This window comes from Ceratotherium simum, chromosome 34, assembly GCF_057802395.1.
Source record: "Ceratotherium simum simum isolate JZ-2026a chromosome 34, ASM5780239v1, whole genome shotgun sequence".
Taxonomy (NCBI): Eukaryota; Metazoa; Chordata; class Mammalia; order Perissodactyla; family Rhinocerotidae; genus Ceratotherium; species Ceratotherium simum.
The window spans coordinates 4,116,265-4,129,795 of record NC_141933.1 but is presented as its reverse complement, the minus strand read 5'-3'; the positions used below and the strand labels follow the sequence as shown (position 1 = coordinate 4,129,795).

The 13,531-nt window shown below is 57.6% G+C and overlaps 1 protein-coding gene across 1 annotated transcript in view; it reads left to right on the top strand.

The window, feature by feature from the left end:
• ANO1 (anoctamin 1) overlaps nt 1-13,531 on the top strand; it is an 89,039-nt gene that overhangs the window by 34,547 nt on the left and 40,961 nt on the right. The window contains exons 10-12 of the mRNA XM_087422508.1: nt 4,513-4,577; nt 5,398-5,532; nt 9,657-9,817. Coding sequence (XP_087278634.1) covers nt 4,513-4,577; nt 5,398-5,532; nt 9,657-9,817 — 361 coding nt within the window. The remainder of the gene's footprint in view (nt 1-4,512; nt 4,578-5,397; nt 5,533-9,656; nt 9,818-13,531) is intronic.

The following is a 13,531-nucleotide window of genomic DNA, read 5'->3' as shown; positions in this document are numbered from 1 at the left end:
ACTACTTGGCCGATGGTCACGTCAGTGCCAAGACTGTCGCATTCAGTTACTGATTCCGGAACTAGTTACTGGGCACTGCTGTGTGCCAGGCCCAGCACACACAGCTGCAGATTTGTCCAGACCCAGCTGTTCCCTCCGTCTGGAATGCTACCCACCCTCCATCCCCCGCTCCATTTAATTTCATGTCCCAGCAATGAGTACGAGGCCTGGCCCATCGGGGTAGTGACGGAGTATTGGATGAGTGGATGGATGGTGAGATGGATGGATGATGAGTGGAATGGATGGATGGACAGATGGATGGTTAATGAATGGGATGGTTAGACAGATGAATGGATGATCAGTGGGATGGATGGATGGATGATGGGTGGCATGGATGGGTGGATGGATGGTCAGATGGATGGATGGTGGGTGGGATGGATGGACAGATAGATGGGTGGATGGGGATGGATGGGTGGATAGGTGGATGGATGGATGATGAGTAGTGGTGCATGGATGGATGGATGGATGGATGGAAGGAAGGAAGGATGGAAGGAAAGACTAGGGGAGAAGGGTTGGAGGGAGAGAGGGAGGGAGGCAGAGAGGGGAAATGCCCCAGATAGGTGTTTGGGTCCTAACTGAGAGCCCTGGAGAACTTCTCACTCTCCCATAGTGGCTCCATCTTAAGTGGCTCGGGTCTGAGTATTTTGCCTTTCCAATGACGAGATCTGTGGCATCCTTTCCGTGGTGGGACCCCCGAGTGCCTGACCCCCGTTACCTCACAGGACAGAAAGGGAGATGCAGCCAAGCCAAGGCCGTTTTCCCGTGCTGAGCTGGAGGGGCAAGGGCACGTGTCGGAATGTTTAAGCAAAAGGCAGGCCTGGGCCAAGGCTGAGCGCGGCCATAGCTGTCAGCCTGATCATCAAAGGGTCACAAACGCTCGGGGCCCTTGGGGCCGAGCCCTCCTTTCTCCAGGGATGTGGGGGGTTGGGGGTTTACTTCAGATGTGGATTGAGGTTGCTTCATCCTTGTGCTGAACTGAGAGCCACAGGACCTGACCCATCATTCATTCATTCATTCATTTAACAATTACTTATTAGAAACCTGTTATCTGCCCCAGGTCCCGTTTGAGGCTCTGGGGATGACACGGACCAGACAAACCCGGTCCTCCTGGTGCCCCCATTCCAGGGGGAGACGGCAGCGGGCAAGCACATACACAGCAATTAGGGACAGCGTTGGTGCCGTCACGGGCCTGCCCAGCCGTGTGGGCCCAGCTGGGAGGTCTGGGCAAGAGAGATGCCGGTGGGTTGAGCCAGGATCCCTCTGAGGTCCAGGTGCTGGAAGGCTCCAGGGTCGTTGTGACTGGAGCCACCGGCCCCCACCCCCGCCCCCGCTCACAAGGCTGAGGAGCACCCTGGGAGTTCTGCCAACGTGACAGGGAAATCTTACGTTAGATTTCTTTACGCTGACCGCTGCAGGGTGGTAGATGTTCTCTTGGCAGGAAGAAAATTCCACCAAGGTAAAGTGATTTATGGAGAAAGCTGGGGAGTGCCCCCATCTGTAACATCTGTCAGTGGATGGTGGCTGGCCTGCTGTGGGCTGGTCCCACTGGGCAGGCCTGGGAATGCAATGACCAGAGTGACATGGCCGTGCCTTCGAGGGGGCTTTCTCTTCCCCCTTGGTCTTTCCCTCCCCCAGTGCATCTTCACTCCCTCTCTTTCCCTCCCAGCATCTCTCCCCCCCTCCCTCCCTCTGACGCATCTCCCAGCCTGTCTGTGGCATAAGTCAGTGACTTGATTTTAGCTGAGGGAGCCCTGACAGTGACAGCCACTTTGCTCTCGCACAGGTGCTGTGCAGTCTCATGAGAGTTTGCTGGTTAGATCTCTCTGTTTACAGAGTCATACTGGAGGTTTTCCATCATTGTCTGCGTAAGCAGACATACTGGGTCCTAGGAGCCCCCAGCTCTACCTTCCACAGAGCACTCTGTGTGCACGAGCCCCTCGGGGCTCCCTCCGCGACCTGGGAGGAACGACAGCATCCTTCAGTATAAAGGAGGCCATGGGACTCAGAGTCTGCCCAGCGGGGCTCAGAGGGGAGGGCCCGACCCAGACCCCCTACTCAGGACTCAGGGGTCAAGGTCTGCCCAGGACGCCTACTCGGGACTCAGCAGACCAACATCCCAGCATAGGAGCACAGCTCTAATTCCTGGGCCCTTTCTCCTCTGAGACGGGAGGCCCCACCATCCCGGTTCCTTACCCGGAAGCCACGGAGGCTCACCCACTGGCAGCGAGGCTCGCCATTAGTCTTTCAGAATCGGAATCCCACTGAATACATCCTGTTTGTGCCACCTACAGAGAAACTTAAAATCTAAAGAAAGCTGCTCTTGTAAAGATCAGAGCAGGCAGAACCCAGGATTTTGACAGCAAAGTTTGCATATAATTTATTAAGAGTGCATTTTGCTTTTCTAAGTTATTTTCCTCCCTGGGTTGACTTTTGAGGAAACACAGGCCTTGTATCCTCCTGAGTATTATTTCTCAGAACTGCAAGATCCCCAGGAAATGGAGAAATTTGCTAGAAGGTCATTTCCAGGGACCCCCGACTCTCTGGTCTGTGGAAGCTGGCCCCCTCCCAGCGAGCCTCTTACACATTTTTAATTTTCAAAGATTTACCTGAACATATCTTTGTGCATAGAAGGCCATCCCGTCAGCTCTGGATTTTCCAAGTCAGTGGGGGAGAACGGATTATCAGCTCAGGCTGCAGTAACAGAACAGCACAGATGGGGCGGCTTATTCAGCAGACAGTTATTCCTCCCAGTGCTGGGGCTGGGTGTCCGAGATCGGGGTGTCTGCAGGGCTGGTGCCCGGTGAGGGCTCTCTTCCTGGCTTACAGACGGCCGTCTTCTCCCTGTGTCCTCACATGGCCTTTCCTCCGTGCCTGGGGTGGAGAAGGAAAACTCTGGGATCCCTTCCTCTTCTTATAAGGACACCAGTCCTATGGGATCAAAGCCCCACCCTTATGGCCTCATTTAACCTTAATTACTTCCATAAAGGCCTCATCTCCAAGTACAGTCACATTGGGGGTTAGGGCTTCAACTATGAATTTGGGGGCCACGGCATTCAATCCACAGCATAGAGTGTTTGGGGCAATGATATATAGTGGTGTGTGTTTTCACGGGGCCACAGCAGAATCTGAGTATAGAAGACCCTCCAAAATTTTAAATTTAAGTATTAAGAAAAGGAGAAAGGACACAGTCCAAGCTGCGGTGTACAGGAGAGACCAGGGGGCCCGTGGTGAGCTCTCACGGGCGTCCCCGCCCCCGCCTTCTCCCCCTTCCTCGTCTGATGCCAGCAGAGACGGGCGGCTGAGGCACGGAGGGTCCCAGCTGGGTCCCAGCTCCCCTCCAGCCCCTGTGTGACCTCAGGCTGTGAGTTGAAGTTGGTGAAGCATTAATTACCCACTGGCTTTCTTTTTCAAACCAGCTGTCCTAACCTGCCATCTTCCTAGGACACCCTATATGTGCGTGTTCACACAAGGCTTCCCATCCGTCAGGCTTATTACTGTCCCTGCCCAGAGCCTGGGGGATAACTGGGTGTATGTGGATTTCATTTATTTCACTAAGCCGCGTTAATCAGACAGCCCATCTCAGGAGATAAACGTCGAGCTCTCTTTGCATCCCATGAGATTTTTAAAAGATCTTGCCGTTCGTATTTCTCTGCTCTGAGCCTGGTGATTCCAGGCTTTATAAAGAAGGGTGTGCTGTCTGACGGGGGCGACCGAGAAACCTAAATGGAAAAGCCTTACAGCGTCAGGCCATTTTAGATCACTTCCAGGTCGACTTATAAAGAATGAGGATTCCATGTGCCGGCCCTGTGGCTTAGCGGTTAAGTGCTCGCGCTCCGCTGCTGGCGGCCCGGGTTCGGATCCCGGGCGCGCACCGACACACCACTTCTCCGGCTATGCTGAGGCCGCGTCCCACATACAGCAACTAGAAGGATGTGCAGCTGTGACATACAACTATCTACTGGGGCTTTGGGGGGAAAAAATAAATAAATAAATCTTTAAAAAAAAAAAAAAAAAAAAAAAAAGAATGAGGATTCCATAGAGATGCCAGAAGCTTCCTTCCCATCCCCACCTTCACCTGCAAACCCAGGCCCATTCTTGCTCAGGGACCCCCCTACTCGGCCTCCAGTGCAGCTCAGCTCCCACCACGTGTGGGTTCTTTGAGACCCTTAACAGAGCTGAAAGGTTGGACCCGCTTTTTCCTGTGTGTCTCCCCTGCCAGCACAGGGACTCCGGGGTTTGGGGCTGCATCTGCCGTGCTCACCTCTGAAAGCCCAGTGCCCAGCAGAGTACCTGGCACATGGCCCACTCTCAATAAGTGTTTGTTGAATGAATGAATGATGTAGCTATGAGCTGAATCGGTCAGCTCATCAGCGTCCCCATCAGCTCATCAGCGTCCTCATCAGCTGTGTGTTCTGGGGAGCAAACGGGGAGCATGACATTGTCACCAGCCCCTCCCCACTTCCTCTCTCCCAGCTCCTGTATGAAGAGTGGGCGAGTTACGGGGTCTTCTATAAGTACCAGCCCATCGACCTGGTCAGGTAAGAGGGGATACCGGGAACCGGCCTGGCTTCTCAGGCGGAGGCTGTGGGAGGCGAGTCCCTGGTTGGGTGTCACTTGGATAAATGTCCCTGTGTGTTTCAACTGGGGACCTGTTCAAACTTGACCCAAGGTCTCCCTGCAGGACCCTGGGCAAGCCTTAACTTAAGCAGTTTATTCAAATTCCCTGGAGGATGGGCTTCTTTCCCTCGTAGTCACCATCTCTCCTCCTCAATCCGCAGCCCAGCTTGACCCAGCCAGTGACTAGGTGGCGTTTCTTGTGTTGCCACCTTGAGAGGAAAAAAAAGAGCTGCCTTGGAATTTCTAAGAGTTGCCCCTCTGGCCATTTGTCCTCTCCCAAGAGTCCCTCTGTCCCAGGGCAGGGAGGGGCGGACAGATTAGGCAATGTGTGTCCTGTGGGGACCTGGAGACTGGAGTTCAGCCCGTGAAGATTTAGTTAAGTCCGTCGAGGTGCCAAAGACGCTGAATGTTGGAGCAGTGGGTCCTCTGGGCACCTCCAGGCCGGAGTTCATTGGTTCCTTACTGTGAACAGGACTTGGAAGGGAGCAGACAGCCTCCTGGGGCGGTCCGTGGCGCCCACCTTCCCAGGGCACAGGGGAGAAGGGGGTGGGCGTCGACGAAGCAGAGGGCACCCCAAAGCTGATGGCGTGCCAGAGCCCCACCCACTCTGTACGTCTCGGTCAACAGAACCAGGGCCCGGATTTGAGCTGTTCCTTGCTGGGGAGGGACGTGACGTGTGTTTCCGCGCTGGTGTGGAATGAGAGTAAGCTTGTCCCCGTCTGCCTCTGCCCTGCCTTGCAGGAAGTATTTTGGGGAGAAGATTGGCCTGTACTTCGCCTGGCTGGGCGTGTACACGCAGATGCTCATCCCCGCCTCCGTGGTCGGGATCATCGTCTTCCTTTACGGCTGCGCCACGGTCGATGAGAACATCCCCAGGTAGGCGGGCGGCGCCCGACACGCCCTCTTCTGATGGAGCCACATTCCTCTCACTGCAGCTACAGAACACCTTGGGTCTCGGGCCTCTCACCCTAATTCCGGTACACCCGCTTGGCCCCCCAGGAAATCACACGCCAGGCCCACACAGTGGGATCGAGAGACGCCCGGTGCGAAGGGTTTATTAGCCGTCTAACGGCCAGGGCGTCCTTTTCAGGCACGAACGCCCTAGGAGAGGTTTTATAGTCAAGAGGAAGACATAAAATAAATATCCAACTCCTTTTCATTCTTTGAAGTTTTTTTTTTCCTTTTTTAGATTTTAGTCATTAAGTGACAAGAAAATTCACTACTTCCTTGTGAGATTGGGCAATGAGACAAATGACCGTCCAGAGGCCTCCCTGCAGCTGACTCAGCCTGCAGGGTCTGTTTCTGGGGGCATCGTCCCCTGTCCCCAGGGCTCTGGAGATTTTGCAGGGACGGCACCGTAACAAAGGATGGCATGGTGCAACAGAGCCAGGTCTTTGAACGCAGAGCTGACATTCTTTCTGCTGGTCCCCAAAGGTTATGTGGGGCATGGGGAGCCCTTGGAAGAAAGCAGAGACCCCAGAGACCACCCAGCCTCCTGCAGGGGTGTGGTTCTCCCAAAATGGCAGCCAGAACATGAGTCGAGTTTAGGAGCTCAGAGAACACCGTCCTCGGCGTGCATAGAAGTTTCCGGTCTTTTCTAGTTGTTTCTTAGACTTGCTAATACTCACCCAAAGATAACTGTGTGATGTGTTCAGGACCTCAGGCCCCAACCTCTGTCAGGGACACCGTGCCGATGGGCCAAATGGTGTTTAGAAAGGTGGCTGCCGCCGGCCCTGCCTTCCAGGAGCTGCAGTCTCCCGGGAGAAGTCCTAAGGCATCAGTTCAGTTATAGGTCTTATGACACAGCCCGGGATCTCTGAAGCAGAGCTACGGCTTGGAAAATCCATCCGTTAGTTCTGGTCAGTAAAGAGCCAATGAGTCTTTACCTGGCGAAGAGACCCACTCTTTATGACTCAGCAGCCAGAGAGGCCATATCTGGTCAATTTTTGTGTAAATGATGTTTTGATACATGAATAACGCCTAAAATATTCCACCCACCCGGATCAAAACCTTAAAGGAATCTGGCTCACGTCCCCTCCACGTTATTTTGGGCACAGGCAGGGGAAAGCTTGTCCCTTTGTTTGCTGATGTGACCTGAGGTCACTGTGCTTGGGTTTGGCTGTGGCCAGGATCAAAGGAAGCCAGAAAGCCCGGAGAGACATGCGGAGAGACATGGTCGGAGAGACACAGGGAGAAAAGTGTGGAGTGGAGGGTGGGGGCAGCCCGGGGCATCTCCATCCTCCTCCCTCCCTCCCCTGGAGGGGAAGCAGAGCAGGGCCTCGGCCAGGAGGCTCTGCCCAGGCCCAGGCCAGGCCGGCGTCCAGAGGTACAAACAGCATTTCCTGGGGACTCTAGAGGCCCGGCCGGCTGGCCTCTGCCCATTGGTGCCTTGGAGGAAGCAGGAGGTGTGTGTCCCCTTGGAGTCCAAGGTCCCCACCCCCTGCCTGGTGCCGCCCCCGCACCTCCCATCACTACAAAGAACAGGGCTTCCCATTCCTTGTCTTTATTTTGGCTGAAGGTGGTGCAGAGAGAGGCGGAGAGTTTCACACCGGCAGAAAAAGGCTTTTTGTCTGGCCTGCGTTGTTTGTGCTGGCGGGCAGCAGGCTGGGGCAGCCGTGGCGCCCACAGGCAGGCAAAGATGCAGGGCCCTGGCCCTGCCCACCCTCAGGGCTCCAGGCCCCAAGCCTCGGGCCACTGACTGACAGTGGGGGGGCCTCTATCCGTGGTTCCCTGAGAGGGGCTCAGTCATGCCCAGGTGGGATGTCCTGGCCCGTTCTGCCCCCCAGGAGAGGCCCTCAGAACAGAGGAGGCTCAGGGAGGGCAGGAGATAGACCCCCCAAGGTGGCTCCTGTGCCTCCTTTTAAAATCACTGCAGCCGCCCAGGTCTTGGTTATTCCCATCATAGTAATAATGATGGTGAACAGGAGTATGGTGTAAGCATGCCAACGCTGTTCCAAGGACTTCTCATGCCTTCCCTTGTTTAATCCTCCTGACAACCCAGTAACACGGGTGCTCCTCATTCTCAGCATCCCCATTCTACAGATGGGGAAACTGAGGCCCAGGAAGTTCAAGTGACCTGCCCGAGGCCACACAGATCACAGGTGTAGAGCTGAGATTCAAATCCAGAGCTGGCCCTCGCTGGCCTGTGTGCGCCTGCCCCTCTCATACACACACATGCACACACACGCACCCACAGTGCACACGCTTCCCCAGATGCTCCGAGGCCGCAGCCTTGGCCACAATTCGTCTTCCATGCCCCGTGCCCGTCACAGTGCCTGGCACGTACGGCATGTGCACAGTTTTGTGATAAACGTGTGCTGAGGGGAACTGGGAGAAGAGAACTAAGCCGGAAGGCCCCCTGTGCGGGGCAGAGGGGCCCCTCGGAGCCTTTCAGCAGATGCTTATCAAACCCCGACTGTGGGCCGGCATGATTCTGTGCATACGTTCATGTGCATCCAGAAATTAGAAACAAAAAACAACCACCCACTTCAGCCTCGTCCCGGACACCGTGTAACCCCTGGGAATGAGCACTCCTGCCTGGTGTCTATTTATAGCTCAGCGTCTTGTCCAAGTGTGCAGGGAGGAGAAAGGTCAGGGCAGGCCAGAGCTGGAAGGGCCTCATTCTGGCACCTCACCTCGTCTTCCGGAAGGAGAAACTGAGTCAAGCTAAAAGACCCGGCCAGAGGCACAGAGGGCAGGAATAGCCGATCGAGACCCTGAGCCCGTTCCTCCCAACCTCAGCGGGGAGCCTCCTGTGGCCTCTGAGCAGTGGATGAGAGCTTGCAGGGCACGGGCTTCACAGATACAGGGACCAGGGCTCAGTCCCCACTCTGCTGTGTGGCGCTGAGCAAGTGACTTCCCCTCTCTGGGCGCACATCCTCATCTGTGAAGACAGGATTGTAGTAGTCCCCAGTGCTGGTCCAGGCCGGGTGGACACTCAGGGTAGCTGCTCACACAGCTGATGGCCTTTAAGTATCCGCGTCTTTAAGTAGCAGCAGCGACAGCTGAGGGCAGGGGGCGGGTGGAGGAGGAAGGCTGCTGGGCAGCGGGCAGCTCTCCTTTCCCGGCTGTCCACCGAGGTTGAGCTCTGTCCCCAGACTTCCAGTCTGCTCAGCAGAACACAGGCCTGTGCTGAACACCCACCATCCTGGCCGGGGGCCCCTCGCTTCCTGAGCGAGGCCCGCGTGGTGGGTCTCCCCTCCCCAGGGAGCTTGGGCACATGTTCCTTCCAGCCCAGCCGCTGGTCTCCTTGAGAGGAGATGTCGGGGCGCCGTTTCCCGCCTTCTTCTGCATCAGAGTGCCCAGGGCGCCTGACACCCAGACTATACCAGGGCCAGCTGCCCCACGCATCCCCACCAGCGTGGATTGAGGCCTGCACACGGAAGGGCCTGGCGTCCTTGTGGCGTCACCCTATCCTCTCAGTTTCCAGGGATCTTATAATGGACAGACCTGGAGAGCGTTCACCATTAGCACAGGCCCTCACGGGGCTTGGTTATTAGAGGGAGGCTGGCCGGGGACATTTGGCTTCTCCGAGAGGTGGCTGCAGTACAGGCAGGGTCCCCCCAGAGGTGAACACTCGCCTGCCCCTCTCTGGCCACACACAAGTCTGGACGGGTCCACACTGGAGCCGGCTACAGAAGTTGCAGGCCCCGCGCAAGATGAAAATGCGGGAGCCCTGTTCAAAAATCAAGAATTTTAAAGCAGTGACGGCAGAGCATGAAACCAAGCGTGGGGCCCTTCTGAGCAGAGGGTCCTGTGTGACAGCACTTGCCACTCATCTCAGCAGCCCGCCCTGGGTGGAGAGGAGGGATGCGGGCACTGGCTGAAGCTGGCTGGCGTGCTGTACCGGTGTCTACCTGGCGGGGACCAAGGGACCTCGCCACCCCCCAGCACTTTCTGCCACCCCAGCGTGGCTCCCAGAAGGCGTCCGGTCCTCAGGGGCCGGCAGAGGCCCCGTGCGTCCTGGCCGCGGGCCCCTCAGGCTGCCCCCTCTCTTGCAGCATGGAGATGTGTGACCGGAGACACAACATCACCATGTGCCCGCTGTGCGACAGGACCTGCAGCTACTGGAAGATGAGCTCAGCCTGCGCCACGGCCCGGGCCAGCCACCTCTTCGACAACCCGGCCACCGTCTTCTTCTCCGTCTTCATGGCCCTCTGGGGTAAGCAGAGTGCCCACCGCCCCGCGTCTTTGGGGCAGAGGCGACTCTGGGTGGGTTCCTGCATTTCTTTCTTCCTGAGGTTATCCGCAGGCAGCGTTTGTCAGAAGTGAACATGGGAGGGAGGACGGTGGAGATAATCCCCGTTCTGTCTGCAGGTTACCAGGGTCTGTGCCGTCACACACGCAGACGGGTTATTCTGACCCAGCCAGGAGCCTGGTGAAAAGCTAGGAGGGGGCTTTGCTCCTGGAAACGGGACCTCTTTCCCGGGGCCAGGGTTTGTGGCTCAGCAAGGGCGGCTGCTTTGGAACGGGGAGGGCCTCGGGCTCTGCATTCTTCCCTGACGGTGCTGGGAGAGCTGACCTGGGCCGGGCCCTGGGGCCCGTCTCTCGGTAGATCCTCACGGCCCCCGCAGGCTTCGAGTGCCCATTTTACAGGTAAGGAAGCCGAGGCCCAGAGAGTTGATGTGAGTTGCTCAGTCACTCGGCTCTTGAGTGGCCAAGGCAAGGATTGAACGTAGGATTCCAGAACCTGGGCCCTTAACCAGTGGGCTCCACTGCCACGCCGCATCCAAGGCAGATGGCTCCTCCTCCAGGAGGCTTCCCTGACGCCGGTCCCACCTGGTACCTGACTCAGGCTCGGGGGTGGGGGAGGCTGGTAAGTGGTAGCTGCATGCATTTCTGCGGAAATTTCTGGATTAGCAACCAGGGATGTTGCCTCCCCCACGGTCCCGTGGTACACCCTCTGCCGGAGGGGGATTCAGGATTCGGGCACCGTGTGCTGAGCCGTCGCCTGGGCACCAGAGCCCAGTCTTTGCCTCTGGGGGCTCCCATCTACAGGAGATGGAGGTGGGCACAGAGAGGGCACAGAGCAAAGGGTCAGGAACCCAGGGGAAGGGATGTCAGGAGGGACATCCTGGAAGAGGCCTGAGCCCCTTGAGCTGAGTTCTGGAGACGTGGGGCAGGGGTGCTGGGCATTTGTGCAGAGGGACCTGCTGTAGAAATGGAGGGGGCAGTGCTGGTGCCTCCTGGAGCCTCACGTCGCCCCTGCTGAAGGGCAGCCCTGGGCTCTGCACGCTGGGCGTAGTCCCGTGCGCGTGGGACCAGACAGAGGCAGTGGTGGACCAAGAAGCCGTTTCTTTCTCAGATGGGGACAGAGGTGCCCTGGCCAGCCAGGAGTGCGGCTCTAAACATCACTGTGGTTTAGATCCCCAAGAATCCGATCAAGTAGAGAGTTCTGTACAAGTGCACTGTTACTGGATGGAATGGGTTGTCAAAGATGTGCCAGAACCTTCTATCTAGAAAGGACACCTCAGAATCTCAGAATCCTTGACGTCAGGGCCCTTTGATTCCCAGCATCAGCTGCTCGGAGGAGGCTAGAAGCCCCGGGGAGGTTTGTCCTCGGAAAGAAGGGACAGCGGAGGCAGAGCAGAGCTGATGCCCGGGCCGTGGGCTCTAGGGCCCCACGCGCGTTGCCTGAATCCTCTCCGGGCCTGAGCCCCATCCCTGCACAGCCTGCAGCCCCCTCCCCTGCCCTAGAGGTTCTGTTCAGACCCCGGTATTTTCTCCGATGGTGTTTGAGTATCGCTCAGCTAGCTCCAGGAAGCGACAGGCACCGGGCGGGAGCCTGAGGTTATCGTCCCACTTGGCCTGGACTTCCTAGAGCGGGGGCTCGGGTTTGGCCCCCGTGTGTGATTTGGAGGCGAGTGTGCAGAGCTGCTGAGAAGCCAAGGAGGGGAGGCACGCGAGGGGAACCTGTCCTCTCGGCTCCTGCTCCAGCGTGGAGAGCGGGGCCAGTTCCTCTGGCGTCCCATCGCCGCTCCATCACATTTCTACACGTGCTGGAAACGGGGAATGGCGGCCAGCTCCGGGGACGGGTCCTGGCGAGGGTGTGAGTTGTGCGGACAAGCACCTTCCCCCCCTCAAATCTAGGGAGGGGCTTGGTGTCCGTGTCTCCTGCACCGAGGCCTCGTGCCCTGGGCGCAGTGCAGCAGCCCCCACCTCTGCCTGCTCGGCTGGGGGGACCTGGTTCTCACACAAGCAGCTTCCACACGGGCCACCAGCCGGCTCTGTCCCCTCATCCGGGGTCCCTGGGCCTGTGTGGCTGCCAGGCCAACACCTACTGGTGGTCCAGAGGGTGACCCGTGAGCAAATGTGACCGTGTGGCGCAGAGCACCCGAGGAGCTGGAAGATGGTTCAGTGCCACCCAGGTTGTCCTGTGTCACTCAGCATGCGTTGGTACACCCCCTTGGGACTCAGAGTCAGCTCTGCCAGTTCACCACCTCATCACTCAAAACCTCAGCTTCCTCGTCTGTAAGATGATGGTGAAATAAGGGTGAGAGACAACGGCTGCAAACTCTCAGCCAGTGCTGAGCATGTATGTAGCTGACTCTCAGTAAATGGTCCTGCCATTGTTATCACAAACCACTGGCCACGCTGCCGACCACTCTGGGGAGCCATGAGAACTAAATAAGATGGTGTGCACAGAAGTGCCCCCCCAGCGCCTGGCATGTAGGGGGCCCTATCAACCAGTATATACTAAGTGCCCGTGCTGGGCATGGGGAAAACCAAAGGAAGCAAAAACCAATGTGTCTGCTGCCCTGAGAAGTTTATACTCTAGGATTCCAGAGGGAGCAACATGTGCAAAGGCCCTATGGTGGGGATGCAGGGCCTGTTGAAGGAGGCTGCCGGGAGCAGGGAACAGGTGGGAAGGGGTGCAGGAGGATCCGGAGAGGCCAGCGAGGGCCCACTGGAAAGAACTTCTTGTCCTCGCTGGGAGGAATCAGAAGCCGGTGTGGTTGGCCTGCTGTGTCCAAGATGTTTCCTCGTCTTACACTTGAGTCAGAGACGGCAACTTAAGAGGCAGCTTGGGAAGTGGTGAGGGGAGGGCTGAGCCAGCTCCGGCCAGGGACAGTGGCCAGGGCTCTCACTGGAGACCCATATGAGCTCCCCGATGATGCTTAGCCAACTGCGTTTCTCGGAGCCGATGGCGAGAAGCTGGGGTACCCGAGGGCACACAGGGTGCAGAACGCTGGAAGTGAGAGGTGCAGGAGGAGCAGTTAGGAGCCCTCGTCACGGCCTCCCTCCCTGGCCCGGGACTCCCTGATTTTGTCCCATCGGAACCCACTTTCCCTGCCTGAAGCTCTGAGAGGGACCCGGCCGGCCGCCTAGACTCCTGGTAGCTGCTTCTCCAAACGAAGGGCCTCCGATGGAGAAGGGACACTGATAATTCCAGAGGGCTCCAGTGTTTCCGCTCTCACGTCCGCCACTCCTGCGAGTCAAGAAGACCCCAGCGGGCTTGGCCCAGCGGGTTCCACGCAGCGCACGTGCTATAAATGACGGCCCCCGCGCCCCACCCGTGAACAGAAGGCTTGGAAGGGCTCCGGGAATACAGACTGCGAGTCTCGGCCTCCCGGTGCCCTGCCTGTTCCCGACGTGGCCTTAGGGTCGGGGAGGAGCCTGAGGTCCCCTGGCCAGCGTCCTCCTCTGAAGCCAGCCTCCAGCACGTCCTCTTCTGCGAGCCTCTCCAAACGCACAGTAATTTGTAGGGATGCGGCCTCGCTCTCTGCCAAGAAGCACCTGGCAGTTCATTTTCTCCTCGGGTTACAGGCGCAGCCCGCCCTGCGGGAGATGGTTCCCTGGGGAAGCGAGCCAGAGGCCCGGGAGCCGCTGGAGAAATGAGCCGTCTCGGGCTGTAATTACCCTATTGTCAGCTTAG